Source organism: Cryptomeria japonica, chromosome 1 (genome assembly GCF_030272615.1).
Source record: "Cryptomeria japonica chromosome 1, Sugi_1.0, whole genome shotgun sequence".
Classification (NCBI taxonomy): domain Eukaryota; kingdom Viridiplantae; phylum Streptophyta; class Pinopsida; order Cupressales; family Cupressaceae; genus Cryptomeria; species Cryptomeria japonica.
In genome coordinates, this window is record NC_081405.1 from 309,813,637 (window position 1) to 309,829,091 (window position 15,455).

General features: G+C 36.4%; 1 protein-coding gene across 1 annotated transcript; it reads right to left on the bottom strand.

The window, feature by feature from the left end:
* Positions 1–13,921: 13,921 nt before the first annotated feature.
* LOC131049710 (uncharacterized) lies at positions 13,922–14,989 on the bottom strand. The gene has a single exon (XM_057983777.2). The coding sequence runs from the start codon at positions 14,987–14,989 to the stop codon at positions 13,922–13,924; it is 1,068 nt and encodes a 355-aa protein (XP_057839760.2).
* Positions 14,990–15,455: the final 466 nt, after the last annotated feature.

The window sequence follows — 15,455 nt, forward strand, 5'->3', positions numbered from 1 at the left end:
ACACATAGAAGAAGTAACAAAAGAGAGGAGGAGAGAATCTTCTATGCTAACGAAACTAGTCTAGCACGTCATCTACCCCCCGATCTTGCTGATCAATATTTCGGGAAGGTAGGAAACACGCTAGAGGAGGAACATCAAACACAGCAGATGGAGCTATCACAAGATCCAAACAAGGGCTATGTTCATGTTCCGAGCCACGTTGTTCTTGTCTAGGAGCTAGGATAAGTGCTTTAGAAAATTCATTAGATAAATGGTTATCAACATCAACATATTCATATTCACTATCAGAATGAATAGGAATAACATTTTCATCATGAATAACATTTTCAGCTATATCATCATCAAGATTTATAAAAATAGGATCTTTAACTCGCACAGGATCAAGACCATCAGGCATCTTATGTTTAGGAGATTTTGGCTCAATTGTCGGCTGAGGAGAAAATGGAATAATACTAGCTGAAGGTGTTTTTGGGGATTGCAAAGTTTGAGAAGCAGCTGCCTGAGCTCTAAGACGACGCTTTCATCGGCATTCACGTGCAGAACGATTTCGTCTAGTCTTAGTAGGAAGTTGAGGAGAGTGAGGAGGAGGAATGTTCTCATTCTTATCACTTGGGTGTTTAGGTTGTGGTCTCTTAGGTTGAATAATAGGAGAAGAGGAAGGTCTCTTCTCTCCATAAGAGGAAGGAGGAGAAACTACTCCATATAAGGGAGGAATATTTGGTTTAGGAAGGAGACCAAGCCCATCATGATGAGGAGGTATAGGTCTACTTTTAGGAAGTTTATTAGATATAGGCATAGTTACATCCATAGGGATGGGTTGGGAATCTTCTTGAGGAAAGACATTAGTTTTATCTCTCAAAGGAAGAACTTCCTTCTCAAGAAAGATAGGAATGTCAAGTTTGGGTGTTCTAGGTTCACTTAGAGATAGGATCATATCTTTTTTCCACTTTTGATAAGATTTGAAAAGATGATCACTTCGCGGAGGAAGAGATTGGAATTGTTTAGGCCAAAAGTAATCAATAGGAACGCTAGAAGTTCTTTCAGCTGGTTTAAAGAGACTATGATTGACAGTAACAACTTCACCATTATGGGGAAATTTCAAACACTTGTGAATAGGAGAAGCAATAGCTTTCATGGAAGATAGCCAAGGATAGCCTAGCTTCACACGAAATTGTTCGGATGATGGAATAATAGAAAAGTCCACATCAAGGGATTTGTTATGGACCTCAATAGGTAATGTAATAGAACCAATTGCAGGAGAAGAAAATGCATCAAATAGTTTCACAACCACATTTGTTTTGTCATAGATCACTTGATTCAATTGCAAAGTAAAAAGAAATTCTTTAGTAATGACATTAACCATACAAGAAGGATCAATAAGCACTCCACGACAAGGTGTATTCTTGACTTTTGCAACTATATATAAAGGACCATCAGGTGCCCTGATAGTTTCACTAGAATCAAATGTGATGGAAAGTTCTTTAGGGATTTTCTGCTGCTCTACAAAGTTAATCACATTCAGAGTCATAGACACAAGATCATCAGGTGAGACAGAGGAATCATTAGTATCAATCGCATTAGAGGTATGAGAAGGTAATGGATCAGTAAAAGTCTGAAGATTTTGGTTAGGAGGAGCTACAGATGTGTTGCCTTTATCATTCACACCAGAAACAAAGATAGTATTATTATCAATCAGATCTTGAATTTTACCCTTTAAAGCAAAACATTTTTCAGTATCATGCCCAGGATGATGATGAAATTGACAAAAAGATTTGTTATCAAAATAGGGTGAGTTAATCTTTGCAGGATCTATTTGCCTTATAGGAGGAAGAGTAAGCACATTTTGTTCCAATAACTTATTCATAATAGTATGCAATGATTCATTCAAAGGAGTAAACTTTCTTTCTTTCTTGAAAAACTTAGAAATAGGAGGCACACCTGATGCCGCATTCACATTGTTGTTGATGATGTTTTCATTGAATTTAATTGACTCTCTGTTCGGTTTAAACTTCCCAAATGGTTGTTGACTACTATCACCCTTATCACTCGGAGCCATAGGATTTGCTTGTTCCATTTGACTCACAGTCAGTTGATAATTGTGAAGAGTTGCGCACAACCGTTGGAAAGAAGTAAACTCAGAAAACATAAGTTTTTCTCTAATGTCTTTTTGTAAATTAGAAATAAAGATTCTTTGAATGTCATTGTCAGGTACTGGGAAGGAAATTTGAGCATACAAATGCTTATATCTACCAATGAAATCAGTCACTTTTTCTTTAACACCTTGTTTACAATGCATTAAATCAATCAAAGTAACTTTAGGACTTATATTGTTTTGAAATTGTTGAATAAAAACATTCGCAAGTTGTTCGAAAGAAGAAATAGAATAGGAAGGCAATGAGCAATACCATTGTAGGGCTTTATCTCTTAATGTTCTAGTAAACAATTTTGCAAGCAACCTTTGGTCATAAGCAAAATCGGTACATATTGTTTGAAATGTCTTAACATGTGTTAGAGGATCACCCTTACCATTATAAAGCTCCAAATGTGGAATTTCAACATGTTTAGGGGGGATAGCTCGAACAATGTCAAGAGAAAGTGGGCTCGCAACATCAAATGTGGGCACACTAAACTTAGATTGATTCATAGTGGCAATTTGTTGCTGTAAAGAAGAGACAGTTTGTGCAAGATTGTTAATGGTCGCTTCAGTCGAAGAGTTCATATTAGACGTGTTAGATTGTGATGGAGGTGTTATGTTATTGAAAGAAGGTAGAGAGTAAGGTGGTGGGACACTATGATAGTTAGTCATAGGAGATGATTGGAAAGGAGGAACACTACAAGGAGGAATTGAATGATTAAATGAATTGCCCCCTTGTGTCATGTTTATTTGTGGAGATATAATAGGAACACTCATTGAAGGAATGAATGAAGAAGTTGGATTGAATGAAGGCAGAGGGTTGATTGAAGAAGAAGGATTGCCCCCATGACTGGTGATCATAGGAGGAATGTCTTGTGTTGAAGTAGTCATTATGTTTGATGTAAAAGTAGGTATACTAGCAATAGGAGTCGTCAAAGGAATAGAATGATTGACTTGAGTAGGAGGTTGTGTATAACCCAAAGTTTCAGCACAACTCTTCATAGGCATCACATTTGAATCCACAATGTGTGCAATACCACGCAAAATATCAATTCCATTCTTATCACTTTGAACCATACGTTTTAGACCCTCAATTAATGAAAGAGCTTCGCTATCAGGGTATTCTTGAGACATCCATTGTCGAAAATCATCAAATTGGTTATCCAATTTTGAAAGTTGTTCCACAGAAACCTCATGGAGAGCTTCTTCATCATTAAGAGGATTAGAGGAATTACCCATGTCCTCGTTAAAAATGCCATTCAAATTAGGTTCCATCTCCTTGGTAATTACACCTTGGAAAGACTTAATTCTAAGGATTCGTCTAACGGGAATAGTGTAAGTAGGGCTTATTGTTGTAAAACTCATGCACTAAAGAAAGAGAGAAGATTTTGAATTTTAGAGGTAGCAAATTTCAATAAAATCAGCCAATCTCCTAGATTTAAGCTGTTAAATACAATCAGGACAATCTCTCAAAATTTCAGAAAAAATGTCTAGGACCGTGGCGAACGGAGTGCACACGGTCCTCGCAACTTTTTTCGAAATTTTTAGGGATGAAAGTAATGATGATTTTAAAGCTAATTTGAAAAAATTGAGTGATTTTACGATCTGTAGATAGGCCAAATTAAAGTTGCAATCTCAAAATTGAACCCTACCAAGATTGTTGAAAAATGCAAATTTTGAATTTTGAAAAAGAGAGGGAAACTGAAATTTTGAATTTTATGAATTTAGAGGGAATGCTGAAAGCAATGCAAGTTTTGAAATTTAAAAGTTGACTCGATTTCATGCAAAATTCAAATTTGAAAGTGGAAATCAAAGTTGTTGCAATTAAACACTTAATTTCAAAAGTCACAAATTGTAAAAATTTGAATAAAACACTGAAATTTCTGATGAATGCTAACACACTTTTCAGATTTAGGACTGTAAGAAACACAATTTTGACATGAATTTTAATTTCAACAATTTTTGAATGATTAGAAGCCTCAATCCAAGCAATCGCTAGACCAACTTTAACTTTAATTTTGAAGGTGTTAAAATTGATAAAATCAGCCAAAATTTCTGGATTTTAGCAGAAAAATACAGTAAGATCTAGCTCCCGAAATTTCGGAAGAAATGTCGGGGACGATGGCGCTCGGGGTGCACACGGTCCTCGCAACTTTTTTCCAAATTTTCAAGGATGAAAGATATCGTGATTTTATTCCGGAATCCAAAATTACAGCCGATTTGGAGGTGTTTTGATCAGTCAAATTATCAGTCAAAGGTTGAATCAAGAAGGTTTTAAAAATTAGGGTTTTGACACTTAACCACTTAATTTTCAGAATTAAAGCACAAATATGAATTGATAATTTGCAATAGAAGGGCAGATCTGAAACAAGCATTAACAATTAAACATTTCACAAGTTTAATTACTAAAAAGAAAATTTTAGGATTTTTATGCAATCAACCTCTAAAATTTGCAAAAGATCAAACATGGAAATGTAATTAAGGAAGCAAATTTTTCAGATCTAACCATGAATAATCAGAATGAGGATGTTCACGTCGGGTTCACCAAAATGTAAAGCGGAAAAATCGAACCCTAGTTGTTCTCCCCTCCCCAACTTCGAGGAGAGAGAAGGGAGGGTCACTAGGGTTGATGGTTTTCACTTGGGAAAGACTTTACATTCAAAAGAGGGGTTGAAACCCACAAGATCTAATCCCACACAATGCAAGATTGGATTCTAAATGAGTTTCAAGGGTTAAGACATCAAGGATACCCTCTTTTGTAAAGAAATGTAGATAGAAAGATTGAACTAGGAATGCATGAAAAGTGAGAAAGATTCACTTATAAACAGAGATAGGAATATGATATGAAGCTGCGGACCTGGAATTAGCAGTAAAATGTCAAGACGGTGCTGTTCTGCAAATTTGAGTGAAAGTTGACAGGACGATGGCACCCGGCGTGCACACGGTCCTCCGAAAAATCCACGAAACGAAGGGGGATCTATTCGTCTCTGTACAAGGATTCCAGATCTTCAATTATAGCCACATACCTGCAACCTACACACAAAAAAGAGAGGATGATTGGGGGGTTAGGGATGAGGGGTTTGCCTTTAGGTCAAACCCCAGTTTTGGAATTAACCAAGAAATGAGGATGTTGTAAATGTTTGTAATGTAAACAAGTACTGATACCTTGTTGTAAGAATGTTTGTATTCTTACATGCGAAGGTGTAATGTATGTAGCATGTAATGTGTTGTAAGTGATCTCCTCTTCAATGGTTGAATCCTTGTCTTGAATGCAACACTTAGCCTTGAATGGAGACTTAGAATGCTCAATTGCTTGAAGGAATGCTTCAATGCTTGAATGTTTGAATGTTTGAATATCGCTTTCGTGTCTTTGCACACATATGTCCTCCTCCCTCTCCCTCTTTCTAGGAGAGGAAAAGTAGTTTATATACTTGTCAATTAGGGCTGATAGATTAATTTTCCCGACCTTAGGCCAACCAGGAAACAATATTTTCCACTTTGCAAACTTAAAGACCCGAAGCCCCAAAAGAGACCGGGCCCAAAATAGGGCCAGGGACCAGGGCGTTGGGCGCCATGGTCCCGGAGGACCAGGGCGCTGGGCGCCATGGTCCTGGGGGACCAGGGTGCTGGGCGCCATGGTCTTGGGGGACCAGGGTGCTAGGCGCCCTAGTCCTAAAGAACCAGGGCGCTGGGCGCCATGGTCCCACCTCCAGGGACAGCAGGGTGCAAGGAGGATCAGGCCAGGGTGCTGAAAAATGTATTTTTTGATGTCATGAACAAGTTTCGGGGTCTCCATTCAGGTTCTATGTTGCATCGCCATCGTGAAGACCCAAATGCAGTCGAAATTGCAAGTGTCACAATTTTAGGACGCTACAGCAGGTTATAGCTAGAGATAATTACTAAATTGTAGAAAATGAGGAGTCTTTGAATAATTTTGGCCAAGCTGCAAAGACCAAAGTGAGGTTATAATGGAGGAGACCAAACTGGTTAAGCTTCTTAAGAAGCCACATCAAACATTCATTAAAAAAATCACAATTCAAGAGAAGTGATTAGTGGATTCTATTTCCTTATCACACAAGACACAAATGAGAATCAAAGATGGACCAAGGAAGTTGAGTCTCTGACTAGTGAGAATTCTCCCTTTGAGAGCTAGCCAAGCAAAAGCTCCAAACTTCACCAGGCTTGTATCTATCCACCAATATAAAAAGTAGTGTTTTCTACAATAGGAGTGGAGCTGGTTACTGATAATTTCATAGCATTCCTTCATTGAGTAGCACCTTAATTTGGATTGAGTCCATATGAACTTATATTGATTAGAGTTTATATGAAAAATATTTTGGCTGGGAACCTTAGCCAAGATTGTTTTCTAGTTTTGAGGAGCATCCAGATGGGAGAAATATTTTCATTTGGATACAAGAATATCACCATGGCTTGAAATGGCACTCAGTAATAAATTTTTTTATCCCCTTAAGTCCTTTAAAAGCCTCTCGATCTTTGAGAAATATCCTAGATTTATGACGGGGGTGAATCCATTCCATGAATCCTCCTATAATAGTTATTTTTTGGCTATAATTAAATATTTATTAGAAATAAGTATATGCATAAGATAGACACTCTCAATTATACCCCTTTGATCACACTCATCATCTGTATAGGGACATGTGCACTATCAATAACAACTAAATTTCATAGTACATTTATAATGTCTTATCTAACCATGTAACAAATATCATCTGTGCATATTCTAAAAATGGTCATCTATAAACATAAATAAACATTAGTGCTAGTGATTAATCATAAAATAACATCATAATAAAAAACTTCAATGGCATAATAAAATGATCACAACAATAATGATAGGGGTTTCTATGTAGAAGGTGGGTATCACATTTGCCTAGGACCATTTTAATTGCATACTTTACATACTATCCTTGTGCTTCCTTGTATCTTAGTACATAATAATAAGTAGAATATAGAATTTTTTTTCTTATGCCACTAGAGCATGATTATCACCATCCATCCTTCCTCTCCATCCATCTCTTCTTCATCTATAGCTCCTTGGATCCATATTCTCTTCTAATGCTCCCATCATTTTGGGAACATATTCATGCTCTTCAAACTTCCATATCCTCTTGAGGTGGTATACCTAACACCTTTATCATAATCCTCCTCATTACTTAAATGACTAGGGCATCATACAATTAGGAATTTGCAATGTCCAAGACTTGTATTAAAAAAAGAAAATAATTTCTTTTTCTAGAACCATTCACCAACTCTTAATATAATACATGTGGAATATAATAACTAATGCAACTAAAACTCACTCAAAATACCCAATTAGCATAATCTTTGGTAGTTGAAGCTCCATGACTATAAAGTTTTTTAGTATTCTATAAAAGAATATTTGAATAAATTTAACTTCAAAACAATGTAGATATATTGGTCATATACAAATTTTGATAACTTATTCGTCTAAAATAAAATTGATTTCTATCTAAGTCTCAATAATCCTATTTAATCAATGTTTGGTTTAATAATGATGATTTGCTTAGGAAATTTTGAAGGTTATTCTTGCAAATCACCTTTGAGAAAATAACTTATTATATTTCTTGAGCTAGTTTAAGAAAATTTAATTTTATCTCTCTATATAAACATCCATAAATATTTACAATATAAAAGTGAGAGAAAACATATTTGAAAATAAATATATTAGAGAGAAGTAATATGTTTATAAATTGATTTATTTTAGTAACAATTCACTTATTTAAAATATACATTTATTTTATTATTTATAAAATAATATTATGATTAATTTAAATATTATCCATGATTCATTTTATTCATTTGATTAGAAATATTAAAATCTCTTGTTCACTTTTATAACAAAGTAAATAAATAATAACTATCCTCTTTTTTTAGGAAAAAAAAAAAGTTTAATATCTTTCCTAAAGGTCTATTCCCTTTTGTTTTTCTTTCTTAGCTTTATTTTTATTTTTATATATACACATCTCCATGATTTGTTCTACCTTCTCATTCTAAAATAATATTTAACAAAAGCTCAAACTAGGAAACTTTCTCAAATAGTATTTAATTATCTAAAATAATTGTCAAACAATATTTAAATAATTTTTAAAATTGAAAAAATAATATTTAAGAAAGATTCTACAAAACAACTTACTAAAATATTATTAAAACAAAGCTACTTCTTAGTGAAAAAAAAATTAAAAAATAATATTCATCAAAGGTGAAGTAACTTTCTAAAATAATAATATTAACAAATATTCAAATAAGATAATTTTATAAAGTAATATTTGTCATGATTTTAATGAGATTTTTATCTAAAGGAACTGCATACATAAAGACTGGCAAAAAGCCAGCAGCCAAAAAGGATAGCAAAACTAACAACAACAAAGAAACAGAGAAGGCGCTACACAGTAATTTTCTTCAACAGATCCTCCGCCTTTATCACCAGCTCGTCATAAGTGGCCCCGACAACTTTAAGGTCTTCCAAATCCTTGTTAGGTTTTTTTTCCTTCTTTTTGCCTCTTGTGCGGGTTCTGAGACCTTGAGCTTTCCCTATTCCTTTGGTTTTCGGGTCAATGTCCAGGATTTCCTTTTCTTCATCTAGCTTGCTGATAAGGGTGTTGGTGTTGCTTGCTAAAATCTTCAAGATGCTAAGGCTCTATTCGGCAATGCTCTTCAGATACTCCTCAATTTTGCCAGCTTTGTTAATAGTGTCCGAGAGAGTTTGGTCATTTGCATCAACAAGCTTATTCCTTTCCAGCAAATCCTTCTCAATTTTTTCAAACCTGTGATTGAAGGCATCCCTTATGTTTTTGACTTTAGCTATGGTGTTTTTCAGATCCTCTATATAGTTGGCCATGGTCTTTCCTTCCCCAGTATTAATGGTTTCCAAGATCAAAACTTTATTGTAGAGTTTTTTATTTTCGTCCACAGCTTTCTTGTAACCATTAATAAGCCAATCCATAGTTTCCATGAAGCCTTTCATTCCCTCGGAGGGAGGGTTAGCAGGGGGATCAGTTTTTACAAGGGTTGCATGTTCCTCTTTAGGAATGTGTCAAGTGATGATTGTGTCAACAACCCTAAGAGATTCTCCCATAGTCTCATTTTCCAGATTCTTATCAGCATCCAGGGCACTTTCCTATCGGTGGACATCCAGTTCCTTAACAGTCTCCTCTTTCTTCTTGTGCTTTTTCTTGGTCTGGGTATTAGCTTTTGTTTTCTTCTTCAGTAGCCCTTGAGGGCTCACCTCCTCAGAGTCATTTGAAGTCTCTTCTTCCAAAGAAATACTTATCTGGGATCTACCTTTAGTCTTTTTTCCCTTAGAGGATGAAGGTCTTGTTTTGGCGTAACTCCTCTTCTTCCTGGTTTCATAGTCCGAGACATCCATGTTGTCCTCTGTATCAGTCAAAGGGTCACTGTCAGAATCCTCATCCTTTGAGAAGGCCAGATCATACCCCTCATCCTTAGAATCCATAGAGGGTTGCATATGAGCTATTTGGTTGGACTTAATATGGTCATAAATGAGGACCATAAGGCCTTGGTGCATAGCAATATCACCAATTGGGTTTTCTTTGTAAGCCTTGATGGTAGCATTCATAGAACAGAGCAGAAAATAAGGGAAGTTAACCTTTTCATTGTGCCTAAATTGATTTAAAAAAACAAAGTGATAACCATAAACTTTCATGAACCTCCCATCTAGAGTGATATAACGCATTAAGACAAAGAGAACTTCCCGCCAGGGTTTAGCGAAAGCCCTAGGTGGGTAGTAAGTTTTGCTCAACTTGACCAGTTGTTTCTTCTCCTTCTCGGTGGCCGGGTATCTTTCAATTGCTTCCTTGCTGACTTTCCTATCTCTGTAGAAGTTACACCCTTCTCTTGTGAGACTCGTGGCTTGAGCAATTAAATCTTCATCAATTTCCACCATTTTGTCTCCCATTTTTAGCATACCCTTTTTCCAGTTTTTGTAGAAATAACTAGTAACTCTGTCATCTCATCCATGGAGTCTCTCCATAAAAATCAAGAAACCTCCCTTCTGCAGAATACCCCAAACCTCATCCTTTTGTTTCCATTCTTTACAACTACTTGGTTCATATCTCCTCCTGTTTCCGCCCATGTTTTCACTATTGAAAGCCAAATTTTGAAACTTGCAGAGCAAATTAGCCTGAGAGCTTTTCGGAACTATCAAAGTTACCTAGAAAGCGTGGGAACTACTAGCATTGATATCATAAAGAATGAGTCTATTATTATTATAATGACTCAAAGTTCTCAATTTAGTACTGTTAATAATTATCCTGTCCATCAAGAATCTGTGGGGTGCTTCTATAATGATCATTTGAAATGATTTGCCTGACATTTTTGGGGAGTCCTTGTTCTCTCATCCATGTAATCTTTTCCTCTTTTTTTACCACCGCATTGGTTGCCCAATCAACAAAGCCATTGGCCTCCCGATAAATGTGGGAAATATAGCTTTTTTTAAATGTGCTAATAAGGTCTGTAGCAGTGATGATTATGTTGTAGATCGACCAAGAAGGTTTTGTAATTCCCTTAAGACAATTAATTATGTCATTTGAGTCCCCTTCAATCCAGAGGTAGGGACAATTCCATTTTTTAGCTAGGAGGATGCCTTGGAGGGCTACCATATCTTCAGCTTTATGGTTAGTTTGAGTTCCAATAGGGACAACAACCATTTCCTTGCATATTCCTTTGTCATCTCTAAGAACAACTCCACAACGTGAAGGGCCCGGGTTGCCTTTGCTAGCACCATCAAAATTGACTTTGAGCCAACCATTTGGGGGGGTTTGCCATCTTCCTTCAAGTCTTTTATTTTGGATGGGGTTAGGTCTATCGACAATCTGCATATTCCACTCACTTAAGATGGTTGATTCCTGAGAGTTATTCGAGAAACAAGGACCCTCAATGATCCCTATATTTTCCTGGATAGCCCATTTAATTTTCTAGAACAAAATATCCTGATTGAGGGAGACTTCCTTGAAGATTCGGTTATTTCTTTCTTTCCATAGACCCCACAGGATGTGAGGAAGATAAATATGCCACAAAGATCTCAAAAACGGGTTAGTCCAATTTATGTTCCAGGAGAAAAATAGATCACTGATAGTTTTGGGAAACACCCAGGCCAAATTAAAACTTTTAATAAGTATTTCCCAAATAGAGGCTGAGAAGGAATAGTGAATGGCAAGGTGGTCCACAAACTCTTCTTCCTTAAGGGACAAAGCACATCTATTTGGGAAGGTAAAGCCTCTACTTTTTAGATTGTCTGGGGTCAAGATTTTATTTTATAGGATGGTCCAGAAGAAGAAGTTGATTTTGGGGGTTAGGCCTTTAATCCAAGCTCTAGACCAAAAGGGGTTACCTAAAAGAGAGGGGGACAAGACACCATACATAGAGGAAACAGTTAAGGTACCTTTAGGGTCATGTTTCCATATCAGGGAATCCACCTCTTTATTCAACCAAACCACTGACATATGGATCTTGAGCTTAGAAACGTTGGGATGGATGCTTTCAATGTTCTTCCAATTGTTGCCAGTCTAGTAATTAGCAACTAAGGAACCAAAATTTCTAATACAGGAGGGAGCATAGGGGGCCCAAACATTGTTTTCAACTAAAGGTTTATAATTTTAAATTATTGTTATTTTAAAATTTTATTTTTTATTTTTTTTCAATAAAAGTGGAATACTCCACTAATTTTAATTAATATATAATTATTTTTTTACACAGGATTCAAAGAGCATACCAGAGGAAAGAACCCTAGAAAGAAAACCTTCGGTCAGAGCTCATAAAATAAACCTATAACCATACCCTAACAGTTTATACAAAGTACCGCTTAGAAAATGTGGTCACCTATAATACCAATTTTTACATAGAGGTCGTATGGCAATTAGCAGACCCATCAGATAATTCTCTCAAAATAATCTTCTCTACTGCTAAAAATGGAAGGAGACAAATGAAAAACATAGCCCTACTCCACACTCGTGAACTAAAATCAATCTTCAAACTTGTGCTCAAGAAACCTTCACTTATAATGCCAAAATCAAGAGCCTTTACGGAAAGGAATTCAACAGCCATGAGCTAGAGCCTTCCAATGGAGGAGAAGAAGGAGGCACCGTCTGGATAGGAAAAACTAGCACTGGTGAAGACCGAACTATGTGCATAGATTCTAAGAGAAAGTGAATTCCTGCAAAAATATTAACAGTTGCAGCCAAGCAATTAGGTGATAAATGGTCTAATAGAGAAACCATAGCAAACAATGAATCATCGTATGAGTTAGATATCAAGCCATTCCTTAAAATTGAGAGAAGTTCCCCATGCCAACCAAAAGATAGCAACTAAGAACGAGAAATAAAACCAGCATACTCAAAATCACTAAATTCAAAATTGTAATTAGATAATGCACTATCCAAATCATTAGAAGAGTAGAAATTGGAGTTGAAATATGCATCAAAAGTTGCCCTGACCATAGAAGAATCCAGAAGAACATCCATATAGATAGTGAGAAACCGAGATGCAATATCAACAAGAAAACAACCTGAGTTATCTGCCAACTTATCCGCCAACCATCGCTTTCCCAAAATCTTGTGAAAAGCCAGAGAAAAGTCCAATGAATAAACTTGAAACAAATGCCCAAGCTTTTCATCATCCAAAGCATAAGAATCTTGGAAATCATAATGTTTGTGAGGCATCAAAATGCGGTAGCCCATTGGTTCCATCAAAAAAGGATAATGAAAAGCCAAGAAAAAGTACAAGAGTATAAAATATCTCAATGTCATCATAAGAGAGAAACACAACCATGAAAGGATGACACAATAAATATTATCACAAGCAAGCCCAAAAAGATACGTGTAACACAACAATGACAATCTGCCACCTTTATAAAAAATGATTACAAAATCCTCACGATGCAAATAGCCATAAATAAAAAACATGCCAAACAATAAACCAAGATATCCACACGAGTGAGATCTCCCATATATGACGAGAAAACTCAAAAAATCTACCACCACTTGGAAAGGAAGGTAACGGACACAATAAAACTGAAAGCACCATCTAGACACAGTACAATTACCATGAGGTAAACACATAAAAACTGTGTAGTCATCAAGGAAAGCAAATGACATATGACAATAATGATAATCGCAGGGAAGATGTCAAGTGTACATAATATAATTACCCCCGCACACCATAAACCCCAACTAATTTGCAATAAGATAAACCTGTATCGAGAGTGAGATTTACAAAGTAATGCAATCATAATGAATGTTGCATGCCTAAATATAACCATCATGCAAGGTACAAGGTCAATCTGATGCAATTGAGTTAGAAAATACAAAGACAAAGTGAAAACAAAGAGTATAGCATGAAAATAAGAGCCCTCCACACACCACAAATACCAACCAAATGCCTAGAAAGCAAAAGCCAAAGCCCACCCTGAGATAACACATAGTAATGCAGACATAATGAGGTAATGAGGGTCCAAGAATCCGACACCACCACATTAAACTGCATGCCTGAGTATAATCACTAGACGAGGCATAAGGTCGTGCTTCTCCAAATACCTAGTAATAGTTAAATCAAATGTGGGGGTAAAGAACTGGGGGCCACCTCAACCAAGTTTTGGATATCCTCATCCAATGCTTTATTAGCTAGAAAGTCTACCACCGTATTAGCTTTTCTAAAACAATGAACCATAGTGAAGGAATTAAACAAATCAAGTTGATCAATAATTTTGTCCAACCAATACTTTAAATGCTAGGAGCGGGATGAGAAATTCATAACCATGTAAAAAACCACCTGAGAATCCCTCTCAATAACAACATCCAACAAATGTAATGAAAGAAGCAAATCAAGACCCATGGAGAGATCATGAAGCTCAGCCACATTTTTAGTCCCATAGGTGATACATTGACATTGAGCTTTTAAGATACTAGTCTTATCATCAGAGACCACAATCCCAGTGGCAGATTTACTCGGGTTGTCATGAGAGGCTCCATCAAAGTTCAATTTAACTTTTGAAGCCAATGGTGGCAACCAAACCACTTCCTTTCTGTTTACTAAAGGACACGGTTGAGAAATTGAACCACTCAAAGGAAGTGTTTGCAAGGCTTCCCAATGTTTGGACACCCAATTATCCCAAGGTGTGAAAGTATTAAGTAGACTAGAGCCTTTAAAGATGAATGCCAAGACAGTCTCAGAAATCAACTTCTCTATGCAAAAGAGCACATCATGCAAAGGGGAAGAATGTTTCTTAAAAATCCTATTATTTCTCTCAAGCCAAATTTTCCAAATTAGAATAGAAGGAGCAATTATCCAAAGGCAAGCATAAAATGCAGATGGAAATAACAGGGGCCAGCTCATGAAGTGAGATCTAGGATCCTTACTAAGAGCAAATTTCCAATTTAACTTGTTAAAAAGCCAATTCCAATAATGATTAGCAAAGGGACAATGCAGAAAAAGATGACCCACAGACTCTAGAGACCCACCACACATAACACAAGGAAAAACCACAGTAATACCCAGCCTATCTAACCTCATGCCGGTAAGAATTCTATCCTGAATGGCCAGCCAAGAAAATGCCCCTACTTTGGGCAAACAAGCAGCATGCCAAAATAGCTTAAATGGCAAATCATCCCTTTTAACATTTAGAGACAAAAAATTATATCCTTCTTTGACCGAGTATTCCCCTAATTTTGAATAAGTCCAAATGAGCTCATCATCCTTTTTTGAGAAGAGTAATGGATGTTTCTTAAGCTCATCCACAAATGCAGATGTAATGTCTTGATCCAATGGAAGAGAATCAATTGATTTCCATTTTGCCATAGGTAGGGAACCCAAGGAGTCAACAAAAAAATAATCCACCATGAAAATGCCCTAGGAGGATTTAAGGATGGACATAAGGGACGACCAATCCCTAAGACTAGAGAATACAAGGAAGCCATTCCAAGCTTCATCCCAAAACCTAGCCTTACAACTGTTATGAATAAGCTAGGACAATCCTAGAAAAATGACAAATCTACATTCAACCATAAAATTCCAGATCATAGACCCCTTGGGAAGGGAAGAAGCAGTGAAGATAGCCTCCCTTAAAGAATTGTTCAAGTACTTTGCAGATAAAATGGATGCCCATTTAGAGGTAGGTTGCTTATAAAATTTCCAAACTAACTTAGCACCAAGAGCCAAGTTCTGCTTACCTAGGTCCTTAATCCCAACACCTCCTTTTTCCTTAGGTGCACAAACCCTATCCCAAGCCAACAGGGGAATCCTATTTTTCTTATTAACATTATCA

Bases quoted from the DNA above. Each gene is read 5' to 3' on its own strand.
- LOC131049710 (XM_057983777.2), bottom strand. From the start codon at position 14,989: ATGGCAAAATGGAAATCAATTGATTCTCTTCCATTGGATCAAGACATT.